This window comes from Aspergillus multicolor (genome assembly GCF_047715735.1).
Source record: "Aspergillus multicolor strain CBS 133.54 unplaced genomic scaffold BDW74scaffold_13, whole genome shotgun sequence".
Classification (NCBI taxonomy): Eukaryota; Fungi; Ascomycota; class Eurotiomycetes; order Eurotiales; family Aspergillaceae; genus Aspergillus; species Aspergillus multicolor.
Window position 1 is genome coordinate 586806 of NW_027395964.1, and position 12750 is coordinate 599555.

The following is a 12750-nucleotide window of genomic DNA, read 5'->3' on the forward strand; positions in this document are numbered from 1 at the left end:
TTCAAAAGTATCCATTGCGTCACCACTATCACAGGCATCGAACCACGATGTAAGATCTTATTGATTACATACTCGTTTTTCAGCAATATTATCAGGCATAAAACACAGCTTACCTATCTACACCCGCCAAAATGAAAGAATACAAAGCTCCAGCAGTTGAGTCCGGACAAGAGACCGACGACGTAACCAGTATGTCAAAGCGCAAAAGAGGCACCGAAGAAACGCCGACGATAGAAGCAAAGAGCTCAGACGAGGCGGAGTCGCAGCCTCCAACAAAAGCTGCCAAGTCTGGAGAGTCGCCCGCCGCTGATGAAGATGATGAAGGTTTAGTTAATGATGACGAAGAGTTCGACGAAGGCAACCTTGACGAGGATCTGAGTGAAGAGGGAGACGAGGAAGGAGACGACGAGAGCGAAGAGAATGAGAAGGCAAAGGGCAAGGACAAGACCGCTCAGAAAAAACCGCGAGGATCTCACTCTCCGAACAGCGAGAAGCTGCAGAAGACTATCGAAAAATTTGGTCGTGGTCCGCTGGAGGGGACAGCGATTGAGGACAAGGCACTTACTGGATCGCCTGATACTATTCTCGCTATGCTAATGGACGCAATGTTGAGGTCAAAGCCGACGTCTTATGAACTTACAGATCGTGCGCTCCGAAAGCTCGTCGAGGTCGGATACCATGAGATTCAAAAGCTAGGGGATGCCAGCTGGGAGGAAAGAGCCATGGTTTTGAAAGACGGAGGATACAATCGATACAGAGAGCAAGGGTCAACGAATCTGGGGAAGCTGGTGGACTTCGTGGATGAGAAATACGGTGCGCATGCCTCTCCAGCAGGCTGCTGAGGACTCCCATTCCAGCTGCTTGAGCTAACTTGCAATCTTAGATGGTGACCTTAACAATCTTATCAAAAAGGCCAAGAATGATCCCCAGAAGGCGAGACAGCTTGTCAAAGAGGTCCATGGTCTTGGAGATCTGGGTGTTGAGCTGTTTTTCAACAACGTACAAAGCGTCTGGCCTTCCATTGCTCCGTTTGTTGACTCTCGGAGCTTGAAAACCGCAGAGGATGCTGGGCTCGGGACAGACTTGAATGCCATCTACTCCGACCTAGATAAGGACTGTTAAGATGTGCAAATTGGCGAATGCCCTGTCTGCCGCGCGGCTAAATAGGCAAGTGGGGGATCTGGTGGCCATTTGATGTGGTAGCCTCTGTTCGCCGAGCCACAACAGAACAGTGGTAGTCTTCGCCAACTACACGCTTCAAATTAAACAAGCCATATTAAACAAGCCATATTAAACAAGCCATATTAAACAAGCCATATTAAACAAGCCATATTAAACAAGCCATATTAAACAAGCCATATTAAACAAGCCATATTAAACAAGCCATATTAATTGCTGAACAAATCGATTATTATGATTGAGCCCTATGATCAGACAATTGATACCCATAGCAAATCTGTAGAACCTGCACAGAGTAGTAGTTGACTCTGTTCCAGCCACTCTGGAAGCATAGGCTTGGCGGACTTAGTCATTCGTCTTGGCAGACCCGCTTGTTGCGCCTCGCATGGATGAGCTGGAGTTCTTGTCCATGTTCCTCTCAACATCTCCTCTCTCCGTCTACTATCACCTCTAGTAACTGAGCTTCATTCGCAAGGCTGCCTCTCTAAACTCTAGATCGCCACTCTTGATCAACTGCCTGCATTCGCCTTAACGACGCCGAATCTTACTACCTAGCTCCCCTGATCAACAAGCGACGTGGTTCCTTGAATCTAGGCAACGGGCATTCTGTTCCAGCTGCGCGAACTCATATCCTCATCTTGGAATCGCCGAAGCCCATCTTCTCATTTCCAAGTCACATCCAGCTACACGTTCTGTTCCCCAGCGAACTTTCGTATACTCCGAAATGGATCTTTCCAACATCTTGTTCGTTACACCGAGCTCCTTGTTGTGCCGACGTACCGATTTCTGTGCTGACCCGTTACCTGTTTCAGTCGCTTTGCCAATGTGGCAGTCGGTGTCATTATGGTACTCGGCGGTATCGCCCAATTCTTCCCCATTAGCCTGGGCCATGTTATCACCGGTGTATACGTGATTCTCTTCGGTCTCAGTAAGACTTTCCCGCCTCAGGCTGCGGCGGCGTACATCAATGCTGATTTCTCTAGTCGTTGCCGGGCTGGAATTCCTGCCCACCATCCCGGATTACGTCTACCGCTATGCGTCCTTCCTCTTCTCCTTCCTTGGCCGTGGTGTTTGTAAGTGCTCATACCGTCTCGAAACTCCGTGGCGCCATCCCGTGCGCTGACACTGTCATGAAGTCTACATCTTCGTTGGATGCCTCATTCTGCACGGCCACGTTCTGCAATACATTGCCGGTTCCATCGTCGGTTTCCTCGGTATTGGCTATGCCGTCTTGGAATTCGTTCCGTCCATCGAGCCCCCATCAAACATGCGCGAGGCCGACCAGAGCTGGGGCGCCGAGCAGGTTGTCTAGAGCTTCTAATGCGTGCTTGTGGGATTGGAAACTGCGTTGCAACACGACAACCGTTGTGTTGTGCCTCGAGCGGCGTATACGATCGATGAACGGCCGATTGTTTTCCGCCAAGATATATACCACGAAATGCAAACCTAAGATTGCGAGATTCTTATGATGAACGCAATTTCATGAGTGTGACGAATGATTGCGCGACGATTGGGAAAAATATAGGTGCGGAGGATGATAAGCGGATATAAAATATTGCGCTATCTTCGTGCTCGCTATGTTTCGTTATTGTCTGATTCTTATTCTACTGTTTTAATGCGTCTAGCCAATGTATTATACTTTGTAGATGACCCATTAATCTGACTAGTTATAAGTCAACATTCATATAATTACATATTTTTAGCAGTCAAAGCACATCAGAAGACATGTACCTACGAAGGCGCCCGTTAATTCTGTTTGTTATCTGATTGATTTTCATCCCACTCACCTTATCTGCGCCCTGGTGCCGACTAAATCATGTTCGGCGAAAGTTAGTCCCTGGCTGAGTCATTGTCAATTACTTCCAGGCAGTCAAGGCAAGCGGTTTTGACCGTCCTAGGGAAATCAAGAGTGCTAGGTCCTATCTCGGATGAAGCAGGTTAAACAGGAAACTGTACGGAATTCTGGGCTTTCTGATGCTCGTCATGTGTGAGCAATGGCTAAACCTAGACTACAGGCGATTTGATTTCAGCCTTTGCGCAGGAAAATCAACTTCGAACTTCGGATGACGGAAGAGTAGCCTGAGCGGGGGACCGGGGTTGGAGTCAAGGGTACGAATCCTGATTCAAGATTATCCCTGGTCCAAAACAAACAACGTCCGGAGAAATAGGTCTTGAGACTCCATTTTCAGAGGAGGCCTCTACAACTTAGTCCTCGCGCCCAAACACGCCGGCTCATACACTACCCCGTCACCGTGCGAGGGCCGCGAGAGATTGGTGTTGACACATTGATAGAGCGGCCAACTTGTACTCATACCCAAGAGGTTGGTCGTACCTTGGGCACAACCCTGCACGTACAGGGGCAGGGATGAACCTGGATCCGAAAGCGAATTCCGGTAGGACGAGAGGGTGATGACAGCGTTGCTATAATGCAGATGCTATACGGTCAGAACATATCATGATCTTCTTGTCGCATTATGCCGTTGCCCGTTGGGGTCACGCCATAACTGTAGATGAAACATAGCAGGCAGAGCATGCCCCTGTGAAAGTTCGAATTGTAACGGTTGCACCATCTTAGTGTTTCTTGCGGGCGATATAGCAGAATCAAGAATTAGACATAGTCGACTCTATAGCTTCAGGAGCAAGTCTAACTAAATACTGTTACCTACCATGTGGATGGATTCCAAGTCCTGTCAGGCGAGCCTTAAAACCGAATCGGAAGGAACGTTGAGAATTGGGACGAATCAAATCGCTCATAGATTAACATCGTAATACCCAGCCCCACACGGGGAGATAAGTCGCGGAAGTCCGGCGGCTCGAACGATCCATGACATGTATTTTTGGGAGCGCAGAACTCAGGGCGCCCCCGGCCAATCAAAGTAGCCGCATTAAAAACCGGTGCGCTAGTGGTGGAGCAGCGATGGTTTGATTCTGGGGAGACGAGAGGCAATTCAGAGCGGACTGGCGAGCAGAACCACTTTTTTACATTTTCTAGGGGCAGGGGAACAGACACTCGGGTCTCGCCTTGTACTAAATCTCCTCATTTTTCTCAACCCATCGAACTCGGAAAAGCCCTCCTAAAAAAGCAAACATTAATATAGGGGGAGCCGTGGAAGGGCCTGGAAAATACACCCATCGCAAAAAGACCCCAGTTCCTTTTAGTTGTAGATCATTCCCCTGGGAGATCTCAACTTGATAACTCTACAGGGCTTCGGAAAGAAACAGACAGAAACCACCCAGATTGGAGGGACAAAGAACGCCTGCATCTTATCCATCACCGACTCGGCGACTGCGACCTCTGCTGCCAAGCACGCCCTTTCCTACGCATCCTGTCAGCTTCGTCACCTCGTCACTTTATCTGATCATCTCCTTGCCGCCGATCTTACCTGTCCACTGGCCACCTTCCTCATCTTCTCCAATCCCTAACTCCAACTTCTCTGCACAGCTTTCATAACTGCGACGGCGGTATTCTCTACAGATCCCCATTCTTCGTGGATCTTCAATTACCTGTCATTCTCAAAGATCTTCATTCCTGCCTGTTCTCGGCTCCGCCTCTCTAGCCTGGAGTCTCACTAGCTGCATTTGCCAGCATCGATCGATTTGCCATCTCATCTCAGCCAGACGTCTTTGGCCCTTTCTTTTCTTTTTCCTCTTGCATTCCATCTTGACCGACTTTTGACCCCGTCATACAACAAATTACGCTTTCCCCGAGTGTGGTACAACATACATCGCACAACCAGTCGTCCCTTTATTTCGACCGTTAAGTTCCAGCGGGTTCCCTCGTTCTTCCCTCGACCCTTCCCGACGGAACCCTCGAGTCGCCAGGCGCTACAAACTGGAGCACAGGCAGAAGGTGGAAATGTTAGCGTCCATCCCGCACATGGAGACGTTGCGATCCCTCCCTCGAAACCCGGACGTCGTTACGCGACACCCATCGGCCGAAGATCTAGACGCTGCGCAGCAACTCATCTCGTCCGCTCAAGCCGGCCGGGAACACCCTCTCGATCGACATTATACCGATGACGGATCTCGAAATCCTGAGGCGATAGGCCCACAAAGCCATCACGAGGGCGACTACCCCATAGTTCAGACATCCGAGACGTCCACGAACGGGCATTATATTGAGAAGACATCCCCAAAATCTCAAAAGGACACCTCGTTCCTAGGGCATTCTTGCAGGTTTGTTTAGCCGTCCGACATTGAAATATGTCGTGCGCTGACATTATTTTCTTAGTAATTGCGGAACCAAGAGCACTCCGTTATGGCGCCGGTCCCCTACCGGAGCTATGATTTGTAATGCATGTGGTCTTTATCTGAAAGCCCGAAACGTTGCAAGGCCAACCAAGAGGAATCGAACGCAAGCAAGTCCCGAGGCGTATTTTCCCCAAAACCAACCCGTTGGCTCTCACCTCGATCCCGTTGGTGGTGGAAATGAAGGCTGTGGTGGTTCATCCGGCTCATGTCCGGGTGGTGGAAACTGCAATGGTACAGGTGGCGCAGAGGGATGCGACGGTTGCCCAGCCTATAACAATCGCGTCTACAAATCAACCGCGCGAGGAAACGTCGCGGCGCATGCGTTGAACAGGGCAGCAATTCCGGAAAGTGTTCCACCTCCACAAGAGCCTGAGGCACCGGCAAGAAATGGTGGGCAACCGGAGGGAAACATGCTGGTGGCTTGCCAAAACTGCGGCACTACCGTGACACCACTATGGCGACGCGACGAGAACGGGCATCCGATTTGTAATGCCTGCGGTACGTCTCTACTTCTTTCTCCCCTCCCTTTTATCCTGTTTCAAAACCTGACTAACAAAAACAAGGCCTCTACTACAAGCTCCACGGCTCCTACCGACCTACCACGATGAAGAAGACCATTATAAAACGGCGAAAACGTGTCGTACCGGCACTGCGAGAAAATTCTCCGACTGCCGCTACCCATTCCTCCCACGGCTCCTCCGCCTCACCAGAAGCGGCGTCCCCTGCCACACTAGCCTATTCCCACGACGAGCACCATCGGTACTATAGCTCAGAGCCTGTTGATCACTTTCATCGGATTTCGCCTGCTGCACAGAGACCGTTTGGTTTTGCACCACTGCCGGTTGATTTCACAGGTTTTAATGCGGGAGCTGTGTCACTACCCCACCACCCACCTCCGCCGAGATTGCTCGAGCCAGGTCATCCACCAATTTCTCAGTTTGGGCGACGATCGATCTCGCCGAACTCCTCGGGGAACCCTAAAAAACGAACATTAGCAGAGACGAATGCAGACGTTGGTGCTGTTCCGTCCACATTAGAGGCCGGGTCAAATCAACTCCCACCAATTGTCTCCTCCGCCAATCCGCCAGCGCCTGCTCGACTGAGCTCAATTTCCTCTATTTTGAATCATGCTCACACCCGGGACGAAGCTCGCTTAGACCCATCTCTTGCTGCTCTAAGCCGCCAGCAACAAGCTCAGCCGCATCACTCGCAACCCTCTCCGCTTCCATCGGCTCAAGCAGCTTCACAACCTTTACCCAGTATATCCAATGTGGAAAACCTCGTAGAGGACCGCCGGGCGAAGCTGCAGCGAGAAGCCGAAGAAATGCGGGAACAACTTCGGGCAAAGGAGCGGGAGCTGGCGGAGCTCGCCAACCAATGACAATGGAAGCTCAGCCCGTTCGACTTCTACTTCGGAATCCGAACAAGCGACTATTGACACTACTATTTGAGTGATAACCGTTCTGCCTCTTTGAAGGCTTACATTCGGCGCAAATCTTTTCCTTGTGAGATACCACATACACGTTCAAGCTTCCGCTGCTGTCTATGGATGAATTCCACGGAGTTTTACCTTATCGATTCACTAGGGCGGAACCTTCCAGTTCTGTCTTCGATTTCCTTATTTTCTTTGCCCTTTCATAGCGACGGCGGGTTTAGCGATCACTTATCAGAAAATGGTATAGCATATTAGGGGTTCTATGTGGTTAAATCGAGGCTGAGGTTCTTTATTTTTTTCCCCTATCTTCTACTGCTATTCCTTTGACTAGTGGAGGTCAAAAGGTACAGGCAGACAATCGGATGGACGAAGTTCATCAGTAGATTTACAAAGGCATAGACTTATTTTCCACGATTCCATCCAACAACTTAATCAATTATTTCTGTTATCAATCTCACTCCGGAGTAAACTCAAGGCTCACCTAAATCCGAACACTCGTACCTACTTCCATTTCTGGTAAGACCTTGCGGAGCGCCTCTTTCTTATCCTTATCTGTAGACGTCATGACCGCCTTCTCCGGCCCGTCTCCGAAGTCGGCGACTACTTACATAGCTGTACTCCGTATGGAGAAATATGGTCCCAGCGCGGGGACCTTGGTGGTGAGTGGTACAACACAGTACGGAGTAGTCAGCACTGCAGAGGCGGTTCGCCCGTCATACTGATCGTCGCAAGCCGGCCTCGAATCGGGTAGTTGGGTACGTACCTTGTCCGCCGGGTTAGGGCACGTTGATCACTGGGGTTGTTGTTGAAACTATTGAGCTACGGAGGGTCCGATTCACTGGAGATGCAAGAGCGTGGCCATGTTCGTACTATTGAATGACGTGATGCTTTCTGGCTTTGATTTTACTAGCTTTGAAACCCTGGGCCTTGATAGTTTACAGTGGCACTCCTTCTGAATCTATGCGGGTGTTTGTACCTAGTGTAGGTTGCGGGAGAGCGATTTTACTGGTAGAACATGGAGAAGGGTCAGGTTAAATAAGTGTGTGGGAGAGTTCAATTATATATGATATATGTAAGAATAACGATGGACCTGGGTATATTGAAAGACAAAGACATGAAAAACCGAAGCTCAAACTCCGAAGTAACGAGTGATGATAATTCCAACAATCCATCAATAACCGTAACAAGAGAAGACGGGCCAGGGGTTATCGATCCTCCCGGACCAAGTTGGTTTGGCTTGAATCCCCACCGTGGCCACCACCACCGCTGCCACTCCCAGTACAATGCCCGTAAGGTGAGGGCGAAGACGTGGGTGATGTCCTCTCTTCCCGAATCACTTCAGTCGTGACCTCAATCGCACCTGCGCCTCTCTTCCCCTCCAGGACTGTCCTTAGCCCGGGTCCGACACCCACTTCTGTATCGATAGTATGAAGACCAAACTCGGGGTCGTGCTGCGAGAACATGCCTCGATTTGTTGTCGACTTGAGACGCGTCGAGCGTCCTGCCGTTGTGCGGGTGGGGTTGCCACTGCGCTTATTGTAGCTGTTAGTTGAGAGGAATTTGGGAAAGATGCGGCTGATGAGAGGGCGAAGAAAAGGCAGACAGGCACAGATGATGGCGACGTTGCATTCGGCTGCGGTCCAGTAAGCGGCGGCGACGTTGCTCCCTGTTCCTGGTGTTAGTGAGCCGGATTGAGTGACGAGGGTGCGATAGAGACATACATGATGTGTCAGTACTTCTTGCTACTTTGCGCAAACCCGAGAGGCGAAGGACACTGGTAATCACGACCCTATTACGAGTGTTAGCCGTCGTAAGTTCTAAGAACCAAAACCACGGGGACATGGAGACTGACAGTCCACCCAGCGCAAAAACAGCCATGAGAGCAAGCTTCTGTCGCTTCGGAAGTTGTAATTGTGTAATGAGAGGCATCGGTAGGATGAGAAGAGTGAGATCGGTAGCAATATTCATGGAGGCGTTGAAGAACCAAAGAGCCTCGAATGAGAGACAGTGACCGGGCAGGTCTCGGTCCCAGAATTTGGCCACGGGCACACAGTTGACAAAACCGCTGATGATGGCCCATGTTGAGTATGCAATCACTACTCCCATAACAATGTAACAGATAATGCGGAACTTGTAGCTCGGGAAGATGCGCAGGTACTGGAAGAGCAGAGATATTTTCGTGAATACTAAACTAGCATTATACAGAGGGATCGCGGCCCACAAGCTCTGCATGTAAACACATTAGTCTTGCTCAAGTTGATGATAGGATAAATACATCGCTCGAAAACTGACCTTCAATTGTTCTCGTAATTCATGCTTCGATATTGCATAGTTATGTTTTCCTAGGCCAAAGCGGTATTCTATTGACAATCAGTGGCCTGGCGTTGGAACATATACATGACGACTTACGGCAGATAACGAGTGCAAAATATAGAACAGCAAAGACCTGGAGGATATATTAGCAATAGTTCAACTCTGAAAGGCAAGATACACACCAGCGAAATGAGAATGGTCCAATCCTCCCGGCCGCTTAACTTCATTATCCCAACTCTGGTGTATATGCGCATTGCCACAATGACAACAGAAATAGCAGTCAGTACTGCCGTTACGAGCATTGCTGTCTGTCCTCGAGATGCACCATCATCACCATGGCTTCTAAGGAGCAGAATGTGCTCCAGAGCCTCGTCCATCGTCGCGCAAGAAAGAAGGTATCGATGTGTTTGTGTGTAGTAAAAGAGCGTTAATATAAGGGCATCGAAACGTCAAGTGTCCGCAGACATTGGGGTCAATAAAGGAGTGTGGAATCGTGTTCTCAAAGAAAGAAGCTTGTGGGACGCCCGAGCAAGGGACGGGGGGACTCGAGGGGCATAAATGAACAAGTGTGGCGGCTGTCGCCAGAAATATATGATCTCTGGAGACAGCTCCATTTAACGGGAAACTGCACTGGCTGTCTCCTATTTGATTGGATATCTGATCATGTCAACAGAGGGTATGTTCCTTTTGTCGGTAACCCATTCGCAACAATGGTTCTCTATGCCGTCGCGTGGCAGTGGGTCCCTTAGATCAATAATAGTGACGATCGACGGCCTGAGGGAAAAACTAATCCACATGCTCGGTCTTGAAAATGCTGATTTGACTGTGCTGCTCCACCAAAGACCACCTCGGCGCGGCTGGTGCTGAAAGTCCGTTAAAGAAGTTGCCGCGATCATACGTACATAACATTCTGACTCGCAGCGAACGACTTCACCATCCAGCCGTCGCACAAGACCTCTTTGGCTGTTGAGCAAGAGATAAGCGTATAGTTATATTGCCAAGAACGCCAGCTCCGAAGCCACAGGGATGCAAGGTGTAACCAAGATCTGCTCCGAGATCCGGGCCATGCTCCCTGAATTTGGACTGTGGAGCTGCGTGTCAACCAGATTGTGTCAGGGTGGAGATCCTGTTTTGACACTGACAGCCATTAGGGGCAAATCCAAATCGCTTAATCGCACCACTTTAAGTCTCTGCGGATTCCAGCCTTGCTAGGGCTCAATAGTCTCGAGTTTTAACACCATGATTTGTCTGTACATGGTCCGTATGAATCAGCCGGAGTACTGGAATCGTGAGGCGCCGATCATCGGCGTTTTTGTCACAAGTTGATTGGACGAAGCAGGAATTGAAACAGATCGGATCTGAATTCTGCAGACGCAACTGTTGTCAGCACGTGTCTCAGCCTGCGGACTCCCATTTTGCCGAAAAGCAACAAACCTTGACCCCTTGATACCGGCCATGTGGTGGCAAATGCACGCGCTGAGGCCCATCTCCAAACTTCAATAGCTCCATACTTTGAGTAATGCACTGCAGTCCCAGACCAGTGGTACGCTTGCAAACTCAAAACGCCGGGGATTGAGGAACGTGCGCCGCGGAAATCTGGCGCCTTGGCACTGTGCTCTGACGACGCAGTAGACGAGGTACCTGAATTATGCAAATGATGCCATGATGATCAGCGTATAATCAGTCCATTGGGCAGCTTGGATTTCGCGAGGCTATCGGTAAATTGGTCGGTGTTGTAGGCCTGTGCGCTGGTGCCTGGCTAGGTCTTGAGAGGCCAAAAGGATCGACTGTACTCCGTACTTTTGATTGAGGCGTGGGGGATCGCTGTCTAGAGCACTAGCATTCTCTCGTCGTTCAATAGAAACAAATAATTAGCGCCGACGATAATGATCCGGATGAGGCTAGATCACTCCTGCGTGAGTGTCGGAGCCTGGAGGTTAGAGTCAAGAAGATGAAGGAAGCAGAGAGGAAGGAGTGGCAGTGGAAGCGAGGGAAGTCACATGCATTCTCAAAAGACCATTAACTGAACACAGACCATGTCCCCATACACAAATACCCAATACAGGAAATGTACCTAGCTAGGTATACCTAGGGGTGCTCTGTCTGTCTCGCCTATTACTTCATCCTTGCTGAGCCCACAGCACCTTTAATTTCCACCAGCAATGGCCCTGCCTTCCTCCTCAGCCTTCAGATCAGAGGCACTCGTACACTGCCTGAGGGCGATGGCCTCTTCACTGGAGCTCGCCGCCGTCGTCTATTCCCAACTTTCCGATCCTTGCATTCTCGCACTCCCATCGCTTTACGCAACGATTCATCGCGCTCCAACAGTCGGTGGGCGAAGCCGTTCTCAATACGTACCCTAGGGTTGTGGCTATATGCCTTGACACCACCTTTGTCCAAGACAACTGTCTTGCGTTCCAGCTCGTCATATTTCCACGAGCCATGTATGGTGTAGAATCTGGCCGCTCCGCCCCTGGCACTCTGCGTCGTGGATATCTCCCCGCCGGCAGGGATTTCGCTTTCCGGGAGCAACACAGCGACCGGGTCAATGTATCTCATTGCGTTCTTAGTGATAATTGAGATCCGCTCCATATCACGCGTCGCAGCGGCCCGTATTAGGTGACTTCATGTTGTCAACGACGAAAAGCGACACCTCGGGCTCCGTGTTGCTCGGCGCAAAGACCGGATCGCCTTGCCAATTGTAGTGGTGGATATTGACACCATCGATGCGCTGCCGTGCCTCTCAAGTCTTTAATTCGTTGTTGATAGTCTTCTGCCACTTTGCCTGCAATTCTTCGACGGTTGGGGAGACCACTGTAGTTTGCTCGGCGGCTTGCTTGCCCTTAACGATTTCAGGAATGTCTTGGTACCCGCGCTGATTTGGACCATATTGGGTACGGCCTTATACATTGGTTCTGAAATATGGGCTATAGTATAAACGAGCCGGTAAGTGTCGGTATATCTTTTGATATCGAATGATATTAGATGAAGCTCGTAGGTTGGTATTCGGACACGAAGGAGACAGAGTAGAGCAGCCATAATATAGTCATCAGTGACTCAATATATGGTTTTCGCGAGTAAGTTCCGGGCCATCAATATGCTGTTGTCGGCCGTCATTTGGAACGGATTCCCTTGATAAATCACCATGCCGCCTATAACTTTTGACCAGCGCCGCTATACAATCATCCCCATAGCACTGTTTGATCTATTGAGCCATTAGTTGTTTTCGTAGATAGAACATTCGTTATTTTCGTAGAGATAGATTTGCGACATGTTTGATTTTCGTGTCCGGACTCTTTGAATTCCTTAACCTAGGTTGATGGAGATTTAGAGAACAAAAACGTCATCATCCCAGGCTGGGATGCCGGCGACATCTGTGCTTGAACAATCATTAAAACAATACCATGCCAGTGACAATCAATTAAGTATCTTGAGAGAACTAGATGGTTCTCTATCAATTGGGAAAAGTGAACTCATGTTCTGGACGTGAAACCGGCATCGCAAAATTGCTGAGCTAGTATCTAGGGAATTCGAAGATCACCCATCAAGCCAGAATAAGAGCCATTCAGTAT

The 12750-nt window shown here is 49.7% G+C and overlaps 5 protein-coding genes across 5 annotated transcripts; 3 read left to right on the plus strand and 2 right to left on the minus strand.

The window, feature by feature from the left end:
* The first annotated feature begins 103 nt into the window (after positions 1–103).
* Positions 104–1382, plus strand: BDW74DRAFT_153831 (uncharacterized protein). The gene is made up of 2 exons (XM_073724586.1): positions 104–813; positions 884–1382. The coding sequence occupies exons 1-2, from the start codon at positions 132–134 to the stop codon at positions 1120–1122; spliced, it is 921 nt and encodes a 306-aa protein (XP_073583679.1). The 5' UTR covers positions 104–131; the 3' UTR covers positions 1123–1382.
* Positions 1383–1557: 175 nt separating this feature from the next.
* Positions 1558–2873, plus strand: BDW74DRAFT_153836 (TVP15 family protein). The gene is made up of 4 exons (XM_073724587.1): positions 1558–1923; positions 1992–2107; positions 2163–2252; positions 2316–2873. The coding sequence occupies exons 1-4, from the start codon at positions 1904–1906 to the stop codon at positions 2489–2491; spliced, it is 402 nt and encodes a 133-aa protein (XP_073583680.1). The 5' UTR covers positions 1558–1903; the 3' UTR covers positions 2492–2873.
* Positions 2874–4656: 1783 nt separating this feature from the next.
* sreA (siderophore transcription factor SreA) lies at positions 4657–7316 on the plus strand. Its single transcript, XM_073732299.1, has 3 exons — positions 4657–5355; positions 5411–5928; positions 5994–7316. Exons 1-3 carry the CDS (start codon positions 5036–5038, stop codon positions 6809–6811), a joined length of 1656 nt encoding a protein of 551 aa, XP_073583681.1. The 5' UTR covers positions 4657–5035; the 3' UTR covers positions 6812–7316.
* Positions 7317–7994: 678 nt separating this feature from the next.
* BDW74DRAFT_24163 (PTH11-like integral membrane protein) lies at positions 7995–9974 on the minus strand. Its single transcript, XM_073732300.1, has 6 exons — positions 9361–9974; positions 9275–9311; positions 9158–9225; positions 8718–9091; positions 8587–8654; positions 7995–8531 (listed from the first exon to the last, which is right to left on the minus strand). The coding sequence occupies exons 1-6, from the start codon at positions 9553–9555 to the stop codon at positions 8071–8073; spliced, it is 1203 nt and encodes a 400-aa protein (XP_073583682.1). The 5' UTR covers positions 9556–9974; the 3' UTR covers positions 7995–8070.
* Positions 9975–11176: 1202 nt separating this feature from the next.
* On the minus strand, positions 11177–11849 carry BDW74DRAFT_24175 (uncharacterized protein). Its single transcript, XM_073732301.1, has one exon. The coding sequence runs from the start codon at positions 11768–11770 to the stop codon at positions 11366–11368; it is 405 nt and encodes a 134-aa protein (XP_073583683.1). The 5' UTR covers positions 11771–11849; the 3' UTR covers positions 11177–11365.
* Between the last annotated feature and the right edge of the window lie 901 nt (positions 11850–12750).